This window comes from Echiichthys vipera (assembly GCF_963691815.1).
Source record: "Echiichthys vipera genome assembly, chromosome: 4".
Classification (NCBI taxonomy): Eukaryota; Metazoa; Chordata; class Actinopteri; order Perciformes; family Trachinidae; genus Echiichthys; species Echiichthys vipera.
In genome coordinates this window covers 32,594,696-32,609,117 of record NC_139829.1, presented here as the reverse complement: position 1 = coordinate 32,609,117, position 14,422 = coordinate 32,594,696, and the positions used below count along the sequence as shown (strand labels likewise).

Sequence of the window (14,422 nt, the reverse complement as noted above, 5' to 3'; positions counted from 1 at the left end):
CTCCAGTAGGGGACTCCATATTCCGCTGGGAGACTTCAACGCCCAAGTGGGCAATGATGGAGCCACCTGGAGCGGCGTGATTGGGAGGAACGGCCTCTCTGATCTAAATCCGAGGAACTCGGAGTAGAGCCGCTGCTCCTTTGTGTTGAAAGGAGCCAGTTGAGGTGGTTCAGGATCATCTGGTAAGGATGAACCCTGGGCGCCTCCCTAGGGAGGTGTTCCAGGCACGTCCAGCTGGGAGGAGGCCTCGGGGAAGACCCAGGACCAGGTGGAGAGATTAGATCTCCATACTGGCCTGGGAACGCCTCAGGATCCCCCAGTTAGAGCTGGTTAATGTGGCCCGGGAAAGGGAAGTTTGGGGTCCCCTGCTGGAGCTGCTGCCCCCACGACCCGACCCCATATAAGCGGTTGAAGATGAGGGAGTGATTGAGATAATAGAAATCAGAAATCACATCACTCAGTTCCTACCACTGGGCTCACGTGCACCTGCCGCTGTCCTGTGTCAGGCGCTTCCACACTCAGCGTATTATTTCCACAAATGAAAAGTGAAATTAAAACGAACGATTAGAACAAGAATGTACTGGCAAAACGTATTTTGCCTTTATTGATAGCCTACATTAAGCACAGAAATAAGAATGTATGTATTTCTTAAATTAAGAAACGAAAATCGAATGAGTAATCGAATACTCGGGTCCAGCCCTGTTTTTTTCTTTTACCCCCTTTAATCACAAAGATCTCCTCATGCTGCACTCACCATTTGGGAATCCTGAGTTTTACTCTAAAGAACTCATTGTTGTTATTGATTCACTACTAACGGCACTTTATGAGATCCACTGAGAGAGTTTCTGTTGTCATTTGTGCGGGGTCATATTGTTAATGCCTGCGCTTTAATACAAGTGAAGAGTACAGATGCTTTATCATCCTGAATGTCCTGTTTTTCCCAGAACTGCAGCGCTCCTCGCCAATTTTGCTCTTCGCTTTTTTATCTTTATCAGCCACCGAATGTTTATTTGTCCACTACTTTGGTTTATGATCATAAACCTAATTCAGTTCAATATGATTTTATTTACAGTGCCAAACAACAACAAAAGTGATCTCAGGACACTTTACGGAGTAGGTAAAGACCACACTCTATGACTTATTTATGATTTACAGAGACCCAACAATTCCCCCGTAGAGTACGGTGGCAAGGCAAACCTTCACTATAACAGACAGGAACGTCAGACAGACCCAGCTCTGTGGAGGACGCACATCTGTCTGCACCGGAGAGAGGAAAAGAAGGAGAGAGAAAGAGAGAAAAGACAGACAGAGAGACACTTCCAGAGATGCAAGCAACCACAAAAGTAACAGCAGCTATAGCTAAAGCATAGTGAATATGCCTCACAAGTTATGGAAGTTAATACAGCAGAAAAGCTGGGTGAGTTATTGTCTTTACCAGCAGAACAGCAAGTAACAGGCACAGCCAGAGGGACTGAACATAGTAATGATAATAATTATGGCGGCAAACATGGAGTAGGATTAGTAACATGCATTGATGAGACATGACTGATACAGACAGAGAGGAGAGAAGCTCAGAGTATCATGAAACAGGATGATCCCCCGGCAGACTAGGCCTATGGCAGCATCATTAAGCATGACAAAACTAATTACTAATGGCCTCATTTGTGTTTATTGATAATTAGCAGATGTTAAGATGTTAACAAATGCTGACTTTGTTAAGAAGCAATGGACTAAACTTCTGTATTAACTGACTTTCTGCAAGTACCAGAGAGGAGGTTTTGCCGTAACGGCCCCAACGAGCAGTGGAGTCATGTGACGTGGCTGTGACGCGTCTGCTAAATGAGTCAAATTTAACAACACGATGCTTCGCCACAAGCTGGGGAAGTACATTGCTATGACAAGATGAGGGACAACTGTGTTCGGCTCATATTCTATGACTGGTGTGGTGTGGGGGCATGTGGAAGTTAGCAACCAGGCAGCCATCTGGTAGGCTGCTTGCTTGCTTGCTTGCTGCTGTGCTGTCATGCTACATTGGTTACAGTAAATGAGCTGAACAGCAGCCCAGGTCTAATCGTCCATTCACCTGCCGCAGCTGGGTCTAACGGTCCCTCTATTTTATTCCCCACCACTCTGAAGAAGTCTCCCAAGCTGCATAGGCCCGCAATCCTCCCTCAGAGCTGCAGCACACTTTATCCCCCCACTGACGTGTCCCCATGACAACAATTTTGATTTTTACCAGGCTGACCGTGGCAAACAGCTCAATCAACTGTCTAACCAATTCTATTTCTATACAAATTCTATATTTCTATGACAATAGAAACGATATAAACATTATACCTGCTTAGCATCAGCGTGTTAGCATTGTTGTGAGCAGGTTAGCATGCTGATGTTTGCTCTCGAGTGGCCACAGAAAAAACCCAGTACTGTATTTGGCTCAGTAGTCCGTTAGCATCGTTATTATTGATTCTCCTGGAGCGGGGCCACCAGCCACCTTACTGTAGTGTTTACATAACATAGCCCCGAGCTAATCCGTGTTAGCCCTTTAGGGCTGTTAGCGTCTCTCCATGCGTTCTCTAAACATGGTTGATCAAGGATAAAACTGTCTCGATGGCTTATTGAATGTGTTTCCATGCCGAAAAATACCACGGGGTCCATTTTCGCCGCATTTAAGTTGACATTTAATGCAATTTATCAGCCTAAAATGTCCTTTCATTTAACAGTAGTATCATATATCATTGTACTGATTCAGTTTGGCTGACTTTTAACTACAAACATGACAGATTTTGAGTACTTTTACCTTAATGTGAGTAAAACTTCTTTCTTACAGTACTCCTACTGAAGTACAGTGATCTAGAAGTCAGTGTTTTACATATAACATATTTGTTCTAGCACTGATCTACAGTACCTGACATTATTTGACCAGAAGGTTTGAATTTGTTTTAGTGCGAGAAGCCGATAATAATTCACAGTCCAGGTGTGGCAGAGGCCGCATGAAGACACTGCTGAAACCTGGCTTCAGGCTACGCTGTGTCTCCCAGGACTTCCTCTGGGAGAGGTTACTGTGCACAGCAACCTCTCCCAGTCAGATGCTCTCAGTTATACAGTGGGTAGGGTTTGGATGAGGTTCTGCCAATCAAGGTTGAAAGTAGCCCGTGCAGCCTTCCTGGGAGGTTCAACCTAAGGCGACGGAGGGCTTCTGGTGCTGTTTTCTCTCCTCTCCAGCCCCAGATACCTGTGATGCTCTATATCAGTGATTTCTGACCGGGTGTTGCCAGGGAGAACTTGACAAGGTAGCAGAGCAGCTCAACTAAATTGGAAAAATATAAATTATGATTTGATTAAATGATTCTGTCACCTGTAATACAGGAATACTACATGTTGCAGTTATGTGGGTGAAACTAAACCTAGTTAACAAGCAAGGACAGACATTTAAATAGTTACGAATAAATAGAAATGACTGGCTAAGAGTAATGGATAAACATTTGAAATGGTTAAAACATGCATCCCCACTCCAAATAGCAGTTCTAGTAGTACGATTGATGGTCAAACCAGCCTAAATACTGGCAGTTTGACATAGCCCTAGTCCACACGAACACGGGTATTTTTGAAACAGAACTCTTATGGTTAAAAGAAAGATTTCCGTCCAGACAGACAGGGTCACAAAATCACAGACAGAACGAGCTAAGCTTTGGTTGGGTGACGTCTTTAGACCAAACAAAACATGCCTTAGACATTACAATCCCCCTCTGAAACTCTCATCACAAGGTCTCTAAAACAGGGTCCACATAGGCCAAGGTCTCTAAAACAGGGTCCACACAGGCCAAGGTCTCTAACACAGGGTCCACACAGGCCAAGGTCTCTAACACAGGGTCCACACAGGCCAAGGTCTCTAACACAGGGTCCACACAGGCCAAGGTCTCTAAAACAGGGTCCACACAGGCCAAGGTCTCTAACACAGGGTCCACACAGGCCAAGGTCTCTAACACAGGGTCCACACAGGCCAAGATCTCTAAAACAGGGTCCACATAGGCCAAGGTCTCTAACACAGGGTCCCCACAGGCCAAGGTCTCTAAGACAGGGTCCACACAGGCCAAGGTCTCTAAGACAGGGTCCACACAGGCCAAGGTCTCTAACACAGGGTCCACACAGGCCAAGGTCTTTAAAACAGGGTCCACACAGGCCAAGGTCTTTAAAACAGGGTCTACACAGGCCAAAGTCTCTAAAACAGGGTCCACATAGGCCAAGGTCTCTAAAACAGGGTCCACACAGGCCAAGGTCTCTAAAACAGGGTCCACACAGGCCAAGGTCTCTAACACAGGGTCCACACAGGCCAAGGTCTATAACACAGGGTCCACACAGGCCAAGGTCTCTAACACAGGGTCCACACAGGCCAAGGTCTCTAAGACAGGGTCCACACAGGCCAAGGTCTCTAACACAGGGACCACACAGGCCAAGGTCTCTAACACAGGGTCCACATAGGCCAAGGTCTCTAACACAGGGTCCCCACAGGCCAAGGTCTCTAAAACAGGGTCCACACAGGCCAAGGTCTGTAAAACAGGGTCCACACAGGCCAAGGTCTCTAAAACAGGGTCCACATAGGCCAAGGTCTCTAAGACACGGTCCACACAGGCCAAGGTCTCTAAAACAGGGTCCACACAGGCCAAGGTCTCTAAAACAGGGTCCACATAGGCCAAGGTCTCTAAAACAGGGTCCACACAGGCCAAGGTCTCTAAAACAGGGTCCACATAGGCCAAGGTCTCTAAAACAGGGTCCACACAGGCCAAGGTCTCTAAAACAGGGTCGACACAGGCCAAGGTCTCTAAGACAGGGTCCACATAGGCCAAGGTCTCTAACACAGGGTCCACACAGGCCAAGGTCTTTAAAACAGGGTCCACACAGGCCAAGGTCTCTAAAACAGGGTCCACATAGGCCAAGGTCTCTAAAACAGGGTCCACACAGGCCATAAAAACAGTCATGAGTTCTCTGCAAGAAACAGGATGTACAGAAGCACAGATCTGCCATTATATCGTCATGAGGCCGTTATATACGTTTTCCATTTAGCACAGACAAGCTCTGCACCCGTCACATGATCAGGTTCAACAGAGGAGACACTGAACTGCGTCTGACCTGACAAAACCATGATTATGAATTACAAATATCCAAAATTCCCACAACAAAGGTGTGGACCACTGCTCTATAAGTTGTCTCCTGTGCCAATCGGTCAGCTTTCCCTCCCCTCATTACTCTACCTGCACGTGGGCGGTGTGCACTACATCAGTAACAGCTGATCAGCAGTATTATGCCACCATCTATCAACCTTTGAAAAGTGCCCTCCACATGTAAATCATGATTGACACTCATTAACATCCTCACAGACAAAACGGCATCCCAGTTTTCTTAGACATGCATGTCTTGTCCAGCCACCTGCCTCAGATTAAAGATGGTCCTGGTTGGTATATAAACATGCTGCGCTGAGTGCAACTGTTTCTGCACAGTAAGGGATTACCGCTGCAGATACAGCCACACAAGCTAAATCCTTCACTGTCTCTACGGAGTACCTTAAGCATGAAGCACAGTCCTTTTGTAGCATAGTTGATTCTGTGTGCGTGTTTCTGTGTGTTCGATGTGAAAGCATGCATCCAATGTGTGTTTGTGCGCCTGGGTAGTAAATAACTGTCATTGGGGATGGGCGTGCGAGCCACACGCAAGCAGCAAAACACAGATGGCTGCTTAAATATTCATACAGTCCGTTTCTTAACGTACTCTTCTCACAGTTGTCCTACTGGCCTCACGTGCTGGAGGAGGAAGAGAGGCAGAGCAAGGAAAAAGGCAAAGAGGAGGAAGATGACGATCACATCCACCCAGACATCACTGTGCCTCGATTGACTGCTATGGTCACGACAACAGGATGGTCTCGCAAGCTCCATTGTGTCTTCCTCTCAGATCAGTCTGGTAGCGTGCGGAGGGGAAAATTTGGAGGCGTTTGCCAAGCGGCCGAACCAATCAGCGTTGGTTTTGAGGCGGGTTTAAGTGACGAAACGGGAAGCGACTGATCAGTGTAAACAACATGGAGGCTTGAACAGATGAGATGAGCAGCTATGGAGCAAGCCGCTCTCTAACTCTTTGTTCTCTGGATCCTTCTGTTGAATATGGAGCGACCACCTGATATTGTGACTTTGATCCGTAAATTCACGTTAAACACAAAGGGAAAATCTCCTTTACCCACGTGTTGTTTCCTTTCTGAGCTTTGCCTCAACGCTGTTAGCACGTCACACGCTTCAGTCATCTGATTGGTTGGTTTGGCCCGTATGTTGGTGACAGACAGATGGTTTATCCAATCAGCAACCAGCATTTTCACCCCTTCCCAAAATATCTCCAAACCAGAGTTCAGATGGATCTGCTGAACAAATAAGAATCGATCCATCTGGAGGAGTCAGGTTAGGTTGACATACCACCAGAAGAAGAGTTTCTGTAACAGTGCCACGAATAAAGAAACGTATATGTTTCTCTGGGCCATTTTGTTGTTGATATGTTGATGTGTAAGTAAGTAAGTAGGCAATTTCACATAGGCCAATGTTCCCAAAGCTTATACACAAACAAAGTCATTGATATCTATCAGTCTAAAGCTTTTGGACCCCAGTGAACCACAGATCCATTACCCACAAATGGAGAAAACACAGAACAGTGGTGAACCTTCCCTGGAGTGGCCAGCCTACCAAAGTTACTTGGAGGACGCATCGACGATTCATTCAGAGATGATTCATCCTACATACCTTTTCACACAGGTTGGTTTGGATAGTTTTTACCCTTAATACATGAATCATTATTTAAAAACTGCATTTTGTATTTACTCATGTTATGAAACATGTAAGTGTGACCAAAAAGTAAGGACAGAAGAAATCTGTTAGGGGGCAAATACCATTTCACAACAGTGTCCTTCGCTTATCCACTGATCTCACTTTAGAAGAAGAAGAAGAAGAAGAAGAAGAAGAAGAAGAAGAAGAAAAAGAAGAAGAAGAAGAAGAAGAAGAAGAAGAAGAAGAAGAAGAAGAAGAAGAAGAAGAAGAATTACTTTATTAATCACGCAACGGGGAAATTCGATTTTTTCACTCTATTATTTTTTAATCATGTTACACACACACACACACACACACACACACACACACACACACACACACACACACACACACACACACACACACACACACACACACACACACACACACACACACACACACACACACACACACACACACACACAGGCCCGAAATACACACACATGCACAAACAGGACCTATATACATGCAACTAATGGAGAGATGTTACAGTGAGGGGGCTGCCAGTGACCAGCACCCAGAGCAGTTGGGAACTTGGTGCCTTGCTCAACAGCACCTCGACAGTGCCCAGGAGATGAACCGGCACCTCTCCAGCCACCAGTCCACGCTCCATTCATGGTTCACACAGGGACCACTACTGCTGCCCCCCCACTTTATGGTACACCCAAAGACCCCCCTAATGTGAATCAAGCCAGACCACAATCTTCCCCTAACCTCAACCACATGGGTTCTGTGCCTAAATCCAACCAAACCGCTTGGACGAAGTCACCTCTTTACAAAGTTTACGTGTCTTTATGGAAGTTGAAGATGCAAAGGTAAGTGAACTTAATTTAATTTTCACCACTGGCTGCAGTTTGTATATAAAGTATGGCAGTCTATGCAAAGGCAACATACAGTACACTGGACCCTTTCACCTCCATCTCCCATATGAGAGCAGGTAAGTCTCTTATCTGTGATGACAGATCGCATATATGTATATTCATTCATTCATTCATCTTCAGCCTCTTGTCCATGTCGGGGTCAAGGGGGGCTGGAGCTGATCCCAGCTGACATTGGGCGTGAGGCGGGGTACACCCTGGACAGGACGCCAGTCTATCCCAGGACACATAGAGACGAACAGAGACAGACAACCATTCACACCTACGGGTGATTTAGAGTCATCAATGAACCGAACACCTGCACGTCTTTGGACTGTGGGAGGAAACCAGAGAACCCGGAGAAAACCCACGCAGACACAAGGAGAACATGCAAACGCCACGCGAACCGGGAACCTTCTCGCTGTGAGGCGACAGTGCTAACCACTACAGCACCGTGTCGCCCACTGGTTCTGTTATATCCATATCATAAATCCTATTAAAACCAGTCGAAGTCCACGTTAGTGACTGAATTCTTTGGGATCCTAAAACCCTGCTAATGAATTATTTTACGGCGAGGTTCCCCTGATGTGACCCGCCCCGCCTCACCCTGGTTTTCAGTACAACTCTTGCTCTGGTTTGGGTTTCAGAAGCCTCTACCAGCCCCTTGAGTTATACGGACTTGTCTGACTTTGTCATTATGTGCTGAAGTTTTCACACTGCCAGTCTTGTTCGAGTCCGCCGTGCTCATGCACCTGATTAGCAGTGACATTCTGGAGGGTGTCTTCAGATTATTAGGGATAGACCGTCTCAATCTTGGACCTGGGTGATCACGATATGTCTGTCACTACCCTGTCCATCTGCCTGTTACTGCAGCGAGGCTGACTGACTCTGTGGCAGCTCCTGAAATATGAAATGTGATGAGCACTGTGTAGGAGACGCAGCCTGTACTTTGCATAGTACAAACGCTTTTGTGATCACAACGAGGTTTGGTTACGTTGTGGGTAAAGTGCCCACCCACCCTTTTTAGTATGGACGTGGAATTGATTTTGTTTCCCTCGCAGAGTGGAAAAATATTCCGCATGACTCTCAGGTCAATAGGCACCTTGATGGGATTGGAAATGAAAGACAAATGATCCGCTCTCGGTTTACTGTGCTCTGCATTAATGCAGCCACGACGCATTCTTAGACGATCTCTTCTTCCTTTATTCAAATGAACCACGCAGTTGGCTTAATCTGAAGCAAAGCCCTCTTCTGTTATTCCAAAAGTGCTAAAAGTAGAGTGGAGTAAATAACGGTCGTGTGCTTGTCTAATGGAAAGTCTGTCGCGTCACAGTTGTCATGAAACGGTGACGGGGAAAACACGGAGGATTGGACCCGAATGCAGTTTTAACAGATTTAATGAGACTTCTATAACACAAAAGGTGAACAAAGGGAAAACACGGAGAGGACTCGGAAAAACTGGTCATGGGGAATGAGCTCAGGAGGGACGTACGCTGGGAGACAGGCTGGCAGGGAGGCAAGCAGGCTGGCAGGTCGACAGGGAGACGGGCAACTGGAGCAACAAAACACTAGGAACAGTGACAGGTCGACAGGGAGACGGGCAACTGGAACAACAAAACACTAGGAACAGTCACAGGTCGACAGGGAGACGAGCAACTGGAGCAACAAAACACTAGGAACAGTCACAGGTCGACAGGTCGACGGGCAACTGGAGCAACAAAACACTAGGAACAGTCACAGGTCGACAGGGAGACGAGCAACTGATAGATGCAATAGATTTGACATTACACCGCCATGAGGCCGTTATTTACGTTATCCATTTAGCACAAACAAGCTCTGCACTATCATGACCGAACGAACCAGGTCGCGGGTACAAGCGTCTGAAATGGGCTTTCTCAGGAGGGGGGCTGGAGTCTCCCTTAGAGAGAGGGGGAGAAGTTCAGCATCCGTGAGGAACTCGGAGTAGAGCCGCTGCTCCTTTGTGTTGAAAGGAGCCAGTTGAGGTGGTTCAGGATCATCTGGTAAGGATGAACCCTGGGCGCCTCCCTAGGGAGGTGTTCCAGGCACGTCCAGCTGGGAGGAGGCCTCGGGGAAGACCCAGGACCAGGTGGAGAGATTAGATCTCCACACTGGCCTGGGAACGCCTCAGGATCCCCCAGTTAGAGCTGCTTAATGTGGCCCGGGAAAGGGAAGTTTGCGGTCCCCTGCTGGAGCTGCTGCCCCCACGACCCGACCCCGGATAAGAGGCTGAAGATGAGATGAAAAGCTATGCACCGGTCACATGATCAGGTCAAACAGAGGAGACACTGAACTGTGTCTGACCTGGCAAATCTATGACTATGAATTACAAATATTCAAAATTCCCACAACACTATATTTTTGTATTTATTGTGCTACTTTTTTTTTATCATAGGCTACCACGGAGCTTCCACTGAGTCCTGAATAAAAGTCATCCATCTATCCATCTATCCATCTATCCATCCATCCATCCATCCATCCATCCATCTACCCATCCATGACACCAGTTCATTATTTATTTATGATTCCCACGGATGACTCAGCGTTGCTTTGCTTTTATAATTGCTGATAAACTGCGAGATTACTTGTGGACCCAAGTGTCCCACACCTCCTCCTATCCAACACACCGCACACCCTTCTAACGAGCCTGCGCGCACCGGTGCCCGTGCGCGGAGGCAGCTTCCTTTTATGGTCTCATGCTCGGCTCCTCCTGCAGCTTCACTCGGACGCAGAGAGCGGAGAGGAGCGGAGCGCAGCACTCCGTCCATCCTCCAGCAGCGGCTGCGCGCTCGGCTCGGCTCGGCTCGGCACAGCTCAGCTCAGCCCGCATCACTCTGGGACATTCCGGGCTTGAGAGAAAAATAAAATAATGATGAATATGATTTGATTATATTTGGGCACGGATGATTTTTGGTTCCCCCGCGTGGTGTTCTCCTCTCCCGTGTGTCTCCGTCCGCCGATCGGTGTGGGGAATGGTCCGCCTGGTCCCCGCGGGGGTCGCGTCCACTTCAGCATGGGGACAGCGGTGTCCAAAAGGAAGAACCTGAGGAGCGACGCGATCTCTTCCGTGGCCGCCAAAGTTCGGTGAGTGGGTCCCGGGTCCAGGGTCCAGGGTGGGGTGGGGTGGTGTGGTGGAGGGGTGGGGTGGTGTGATGGTTATGGGTCGCACAGGGCAGGAAGTCTGCTGCCTCAAAACTGCAGAAAAAACAAGAAGAAGAAGAAAAAGTCCACACTGCAAGATTTAATTCAATTTTATTTACAGTGTCAATTCATAACATAAGTTATCTGAGGACACTTTACATATGGAGGAGGTAAAGACCACACTCTATGACTAATTTATGTTATTTATGACTTATTTATGATTTACATAGGCCCAATAATTCCCCCGTAGAGTACGGTGGCGTTGAAAACCTTCACTGTAACAGACAGGAACGTCAGACAGACCCAGCTCTGTGGAGGACGGACATCTGTCTGCACCGGAGAGAGGAAGAGAAGGAGAGAGAGAGAGAGAGAGAGAGAGAGAGAGAGAGAGAGAGAGAGAGAGAGAGAGACAGACAGATGGACAGATGGACAGAGAGAGAGAAAGACAGACACAAAGACAGACAGAGAGACAAAGACGGACAGAGAGAGAAAGACAGACACAAAGACAGACAGAGAGACAAAGACAGACAGAGAGAGAGAGAGAGAGACAAAGAGAGAGAGAGAGAGACAAAGACAGACCCAAAGACAGAGAGAGAGAGAGACAAAGACAGACAGCTGGAAAGAGAGAGAGAGACAAAGACAGACAGAGAGACAGTCCCAGAGATGCAAGCAACCACAAAGTAACAGTAACTATAATAATATCTATAGTAATGTGAATAGGACTTATATGTTATAACAGTTAAAACAGCAGAACAGTAGAAACAAGCACAGCTGAGGTGACAGAATATAACAGCTGTGATAACGAGATATATCACTGATAATGTATTTATGGCTATAATGGTTTTAAAATATGATATATTTACAGTAGTGACAGCAGGAAAAAGGTTGAAAGCATGGAGCCTGGACTCTGTAAAGCGCCCTGAGCACTGAGAAAGGCGCTTTTTTAAATCAAAAACCATAATAATAATAATAATTGTTGATTAGGTTTCTTTTTGAACTGGAGGTTTACGTTCGGGGCTGGGACAGAACGAGCTGGACACCTTGTTAACGGAGGGACATAATGATTAATTAGCAGCAGGTGAATTTCAGTCAACCAGTGCGTCCGACCTGTTCAAACACTATGGCAATGATCTGCATTTGTAGTTGATTTGTGTCGTTTATTTTAATTATTGATATTCAGTTAAATGAAATATGACGACAACACAAAATATATGAAATCTCATTTATTGTTCATGTGTCGAGCGACGGAGAAACTGCCACATACGCAGCCAATGCAGCTGCATCCTGGCCCCCAACGACCCACACAGTGAGACATCCTCTCTGCACATGAACTGACAACACACTTCAGTGTTTATAGCACTCGACTCAAGACGACTCGACATGACGGTTCATGTCATGCACCATATAAATATATATATATATATATATTTCATCTTCATCTTCCTCTCTGACCTTGCTGCCAGGCACGTTCACCTCACTCCAGTTTGTACACATCACTGTAAATACTGTGTTCTCTCCTCTGACACTGGCGTACAGCACACACACACACACACGCACGCACACACACACACACACACACACACACTACTAGTGTGAATTTAAGCTAAAAATCTGGATTTTCTACGTGGCACAAATCTCTTGTTGTCGGTAATCAATATTCGATCAAATCTGTCACTTGATAAAACATAAAACATATATATTTATATATGTATATTTATATGAAGAGCTCTTTTCCAAAACGAGATAAAAGCCAAATTTTAACAAAATGAGTTTGAGCCACTTTGCTGTAAACAGAACCTTTTCACTGCTTCATCAGTGTTTCTGCCAAATCGCTTTATTTCCTTGTTTAAAATGGTCTCAAGATGCAGTTCCTTTCCAAAATGACACTAAACGACCAAAACCAAACAAATAGTGACAAAAAATGACTGAAAATGACCACAAATAAACGCAAATCAACTAAAAATCGACGTAAAAACGCCACAAAAGGTGCAAAATTACCAAAAGTGCATGCAAAACCATCACAAAGGTGTGCTTAATGACTACAAATAAATGCAAATCGACTAAAAATCGATGTAAAACTGTCACAAAGGTGTGCAAAATGACCATAAATTGACCTTAAGCTATTACAAAGAGAAACAAAATGACACTAAACAACCAAAACCAAACAAATACCAACTAAAAATGACTCAAAATGACCACAAATAAATGAAAATCAACTCAAAATCGACGTAAAAACACAGATAAAAGTGCAAAATAACTCAAAGTGGATGCAAAACTCTCACAAAAGTATGCAAAATGATTACAAAGACATGTGGAATGACTGTAAATAGTTGTAAAATGGCCACAAATTGACACAAAGTCATTACAAACGACCAAAACCAATCAAATAGCGACTGAAAATGACTGAAAACGACCACAAAGAAAAAACAGAGCGACTCAAAATAATAAAAAGTTAAAAGTTGAGAGAGTCCCTGTTTAAAATGGGCTCAAGATGCAGTTCCTTTCCAAACCGCGACCAGCGCCAAACCTATTTTAGCCCAAACACGATACGTCCTCTCGACCAATCAGAATTCAGCGAGCGTTTTATGCGATCCAACATGGCGGCGCTCTGAAGAGGGAGAGTTTTTTGTGTCGTCCGTCCGTTCAACACGTTCAGACTTAAAAACCGAGAATCTGAGCAGCGGGGGCGGAGCTGCAGTCGCTCTACCGCACCGTTGTGACGAAAGGAGAGCTGAGGAAGACAAAGCTCTGGATCTACCGCTCAGTCCTGGTCCCTCACCTGTGGTCATGAAAGCTGGGTCAGGACCCAAAGAACCAGGTCCAGGTCCAAGCGTGTGAAATGTGTTTCCTCAGGAGGGGGGCTGGAGTCTCCCTTAGAGAGAGGGGGAGAAGTTCAGCATCCGTGAGGAACTCGGAGTAGAGCCGCTGCTCCTTTGCGTTGAAAGGAGCCAGTTGAGGTGGTTCAGGATCATCTGGTAAGGATGAACCCTGGGCGCCTCCCTAGGGAGGTGTTCCAGGCACGTCCAGCTGGGAGGAGGCCTCGGGGAAGACCCAGGACCAGGTGGAGAGATTAGATCTCCACACTGGCCTGGGAACGCCTCAGGATCCCCCAGTTAGAGCTTGTTAATGTGGCCCGGGAAAGGGAAGTTTGGGGTCCCTTGCTGGAGCTGCTGCCCCCGAGACCCGACCCCGGATAAGAGGCTGAAGATGAGATGAGATGAGATATAGCGTTTTGGAAAAGAGCTCCTCATATACATCGGTTAGATACAAACATGTAGTTTTTATTGTTCGTATAAGGGACTAGTCTTTAATTTCTAATTCCAAGTCGAGTCTCAAGTCATTTATTTTCCATCTAGCTGCACGAATACAAAACGGAGAGCAGTCCTCATCTCTCACAACCCCCTTTAAAAAGGAAGCCTGTGTTAAATATGGCATTTCATCATATTTGATATATGTAGTGAGCTAACTCGTCCTGTACACGATGACTTTACTGCACCATATATAATTATAGCGTGAGGGAAAGCTGCGTCCTCTTCATGCAGCAGCCAGAGATCTGTACGGTCCCAGCTG

General features: G+C 46.2%; 1 protein-coding gene across 1 annotated transcript in view; it reads left to right on the top strand.

Moving 5' to 3' along the window:
• Positions 1 to 10,712: 10,712 nt before the first annotated feature.
• The window catches only part of LOC310946017 (NMDA receptor synaptonuclear signaling and neuronal migration factor-like), a gene marked incomplete at its 3' end in the record, with an annotated part of 48,335 nt that continues 44,625 nt past the window's right edge, over positions 10,713 to 14,422 (top strand). Inside the window, exon 1 of the mRNA XM_083912292.1 lies at positions 10,713 to 10,795. Within this exon, the coding sequence (XP_083768418.1) occupies positions 10,725 to 10,795 (71 nt within the window). The 5' untranslated portion in view covers positions 10,713 to 10,724. The remainder of the gene's footprint in view (positions 10,796 to 14,422) is intronic.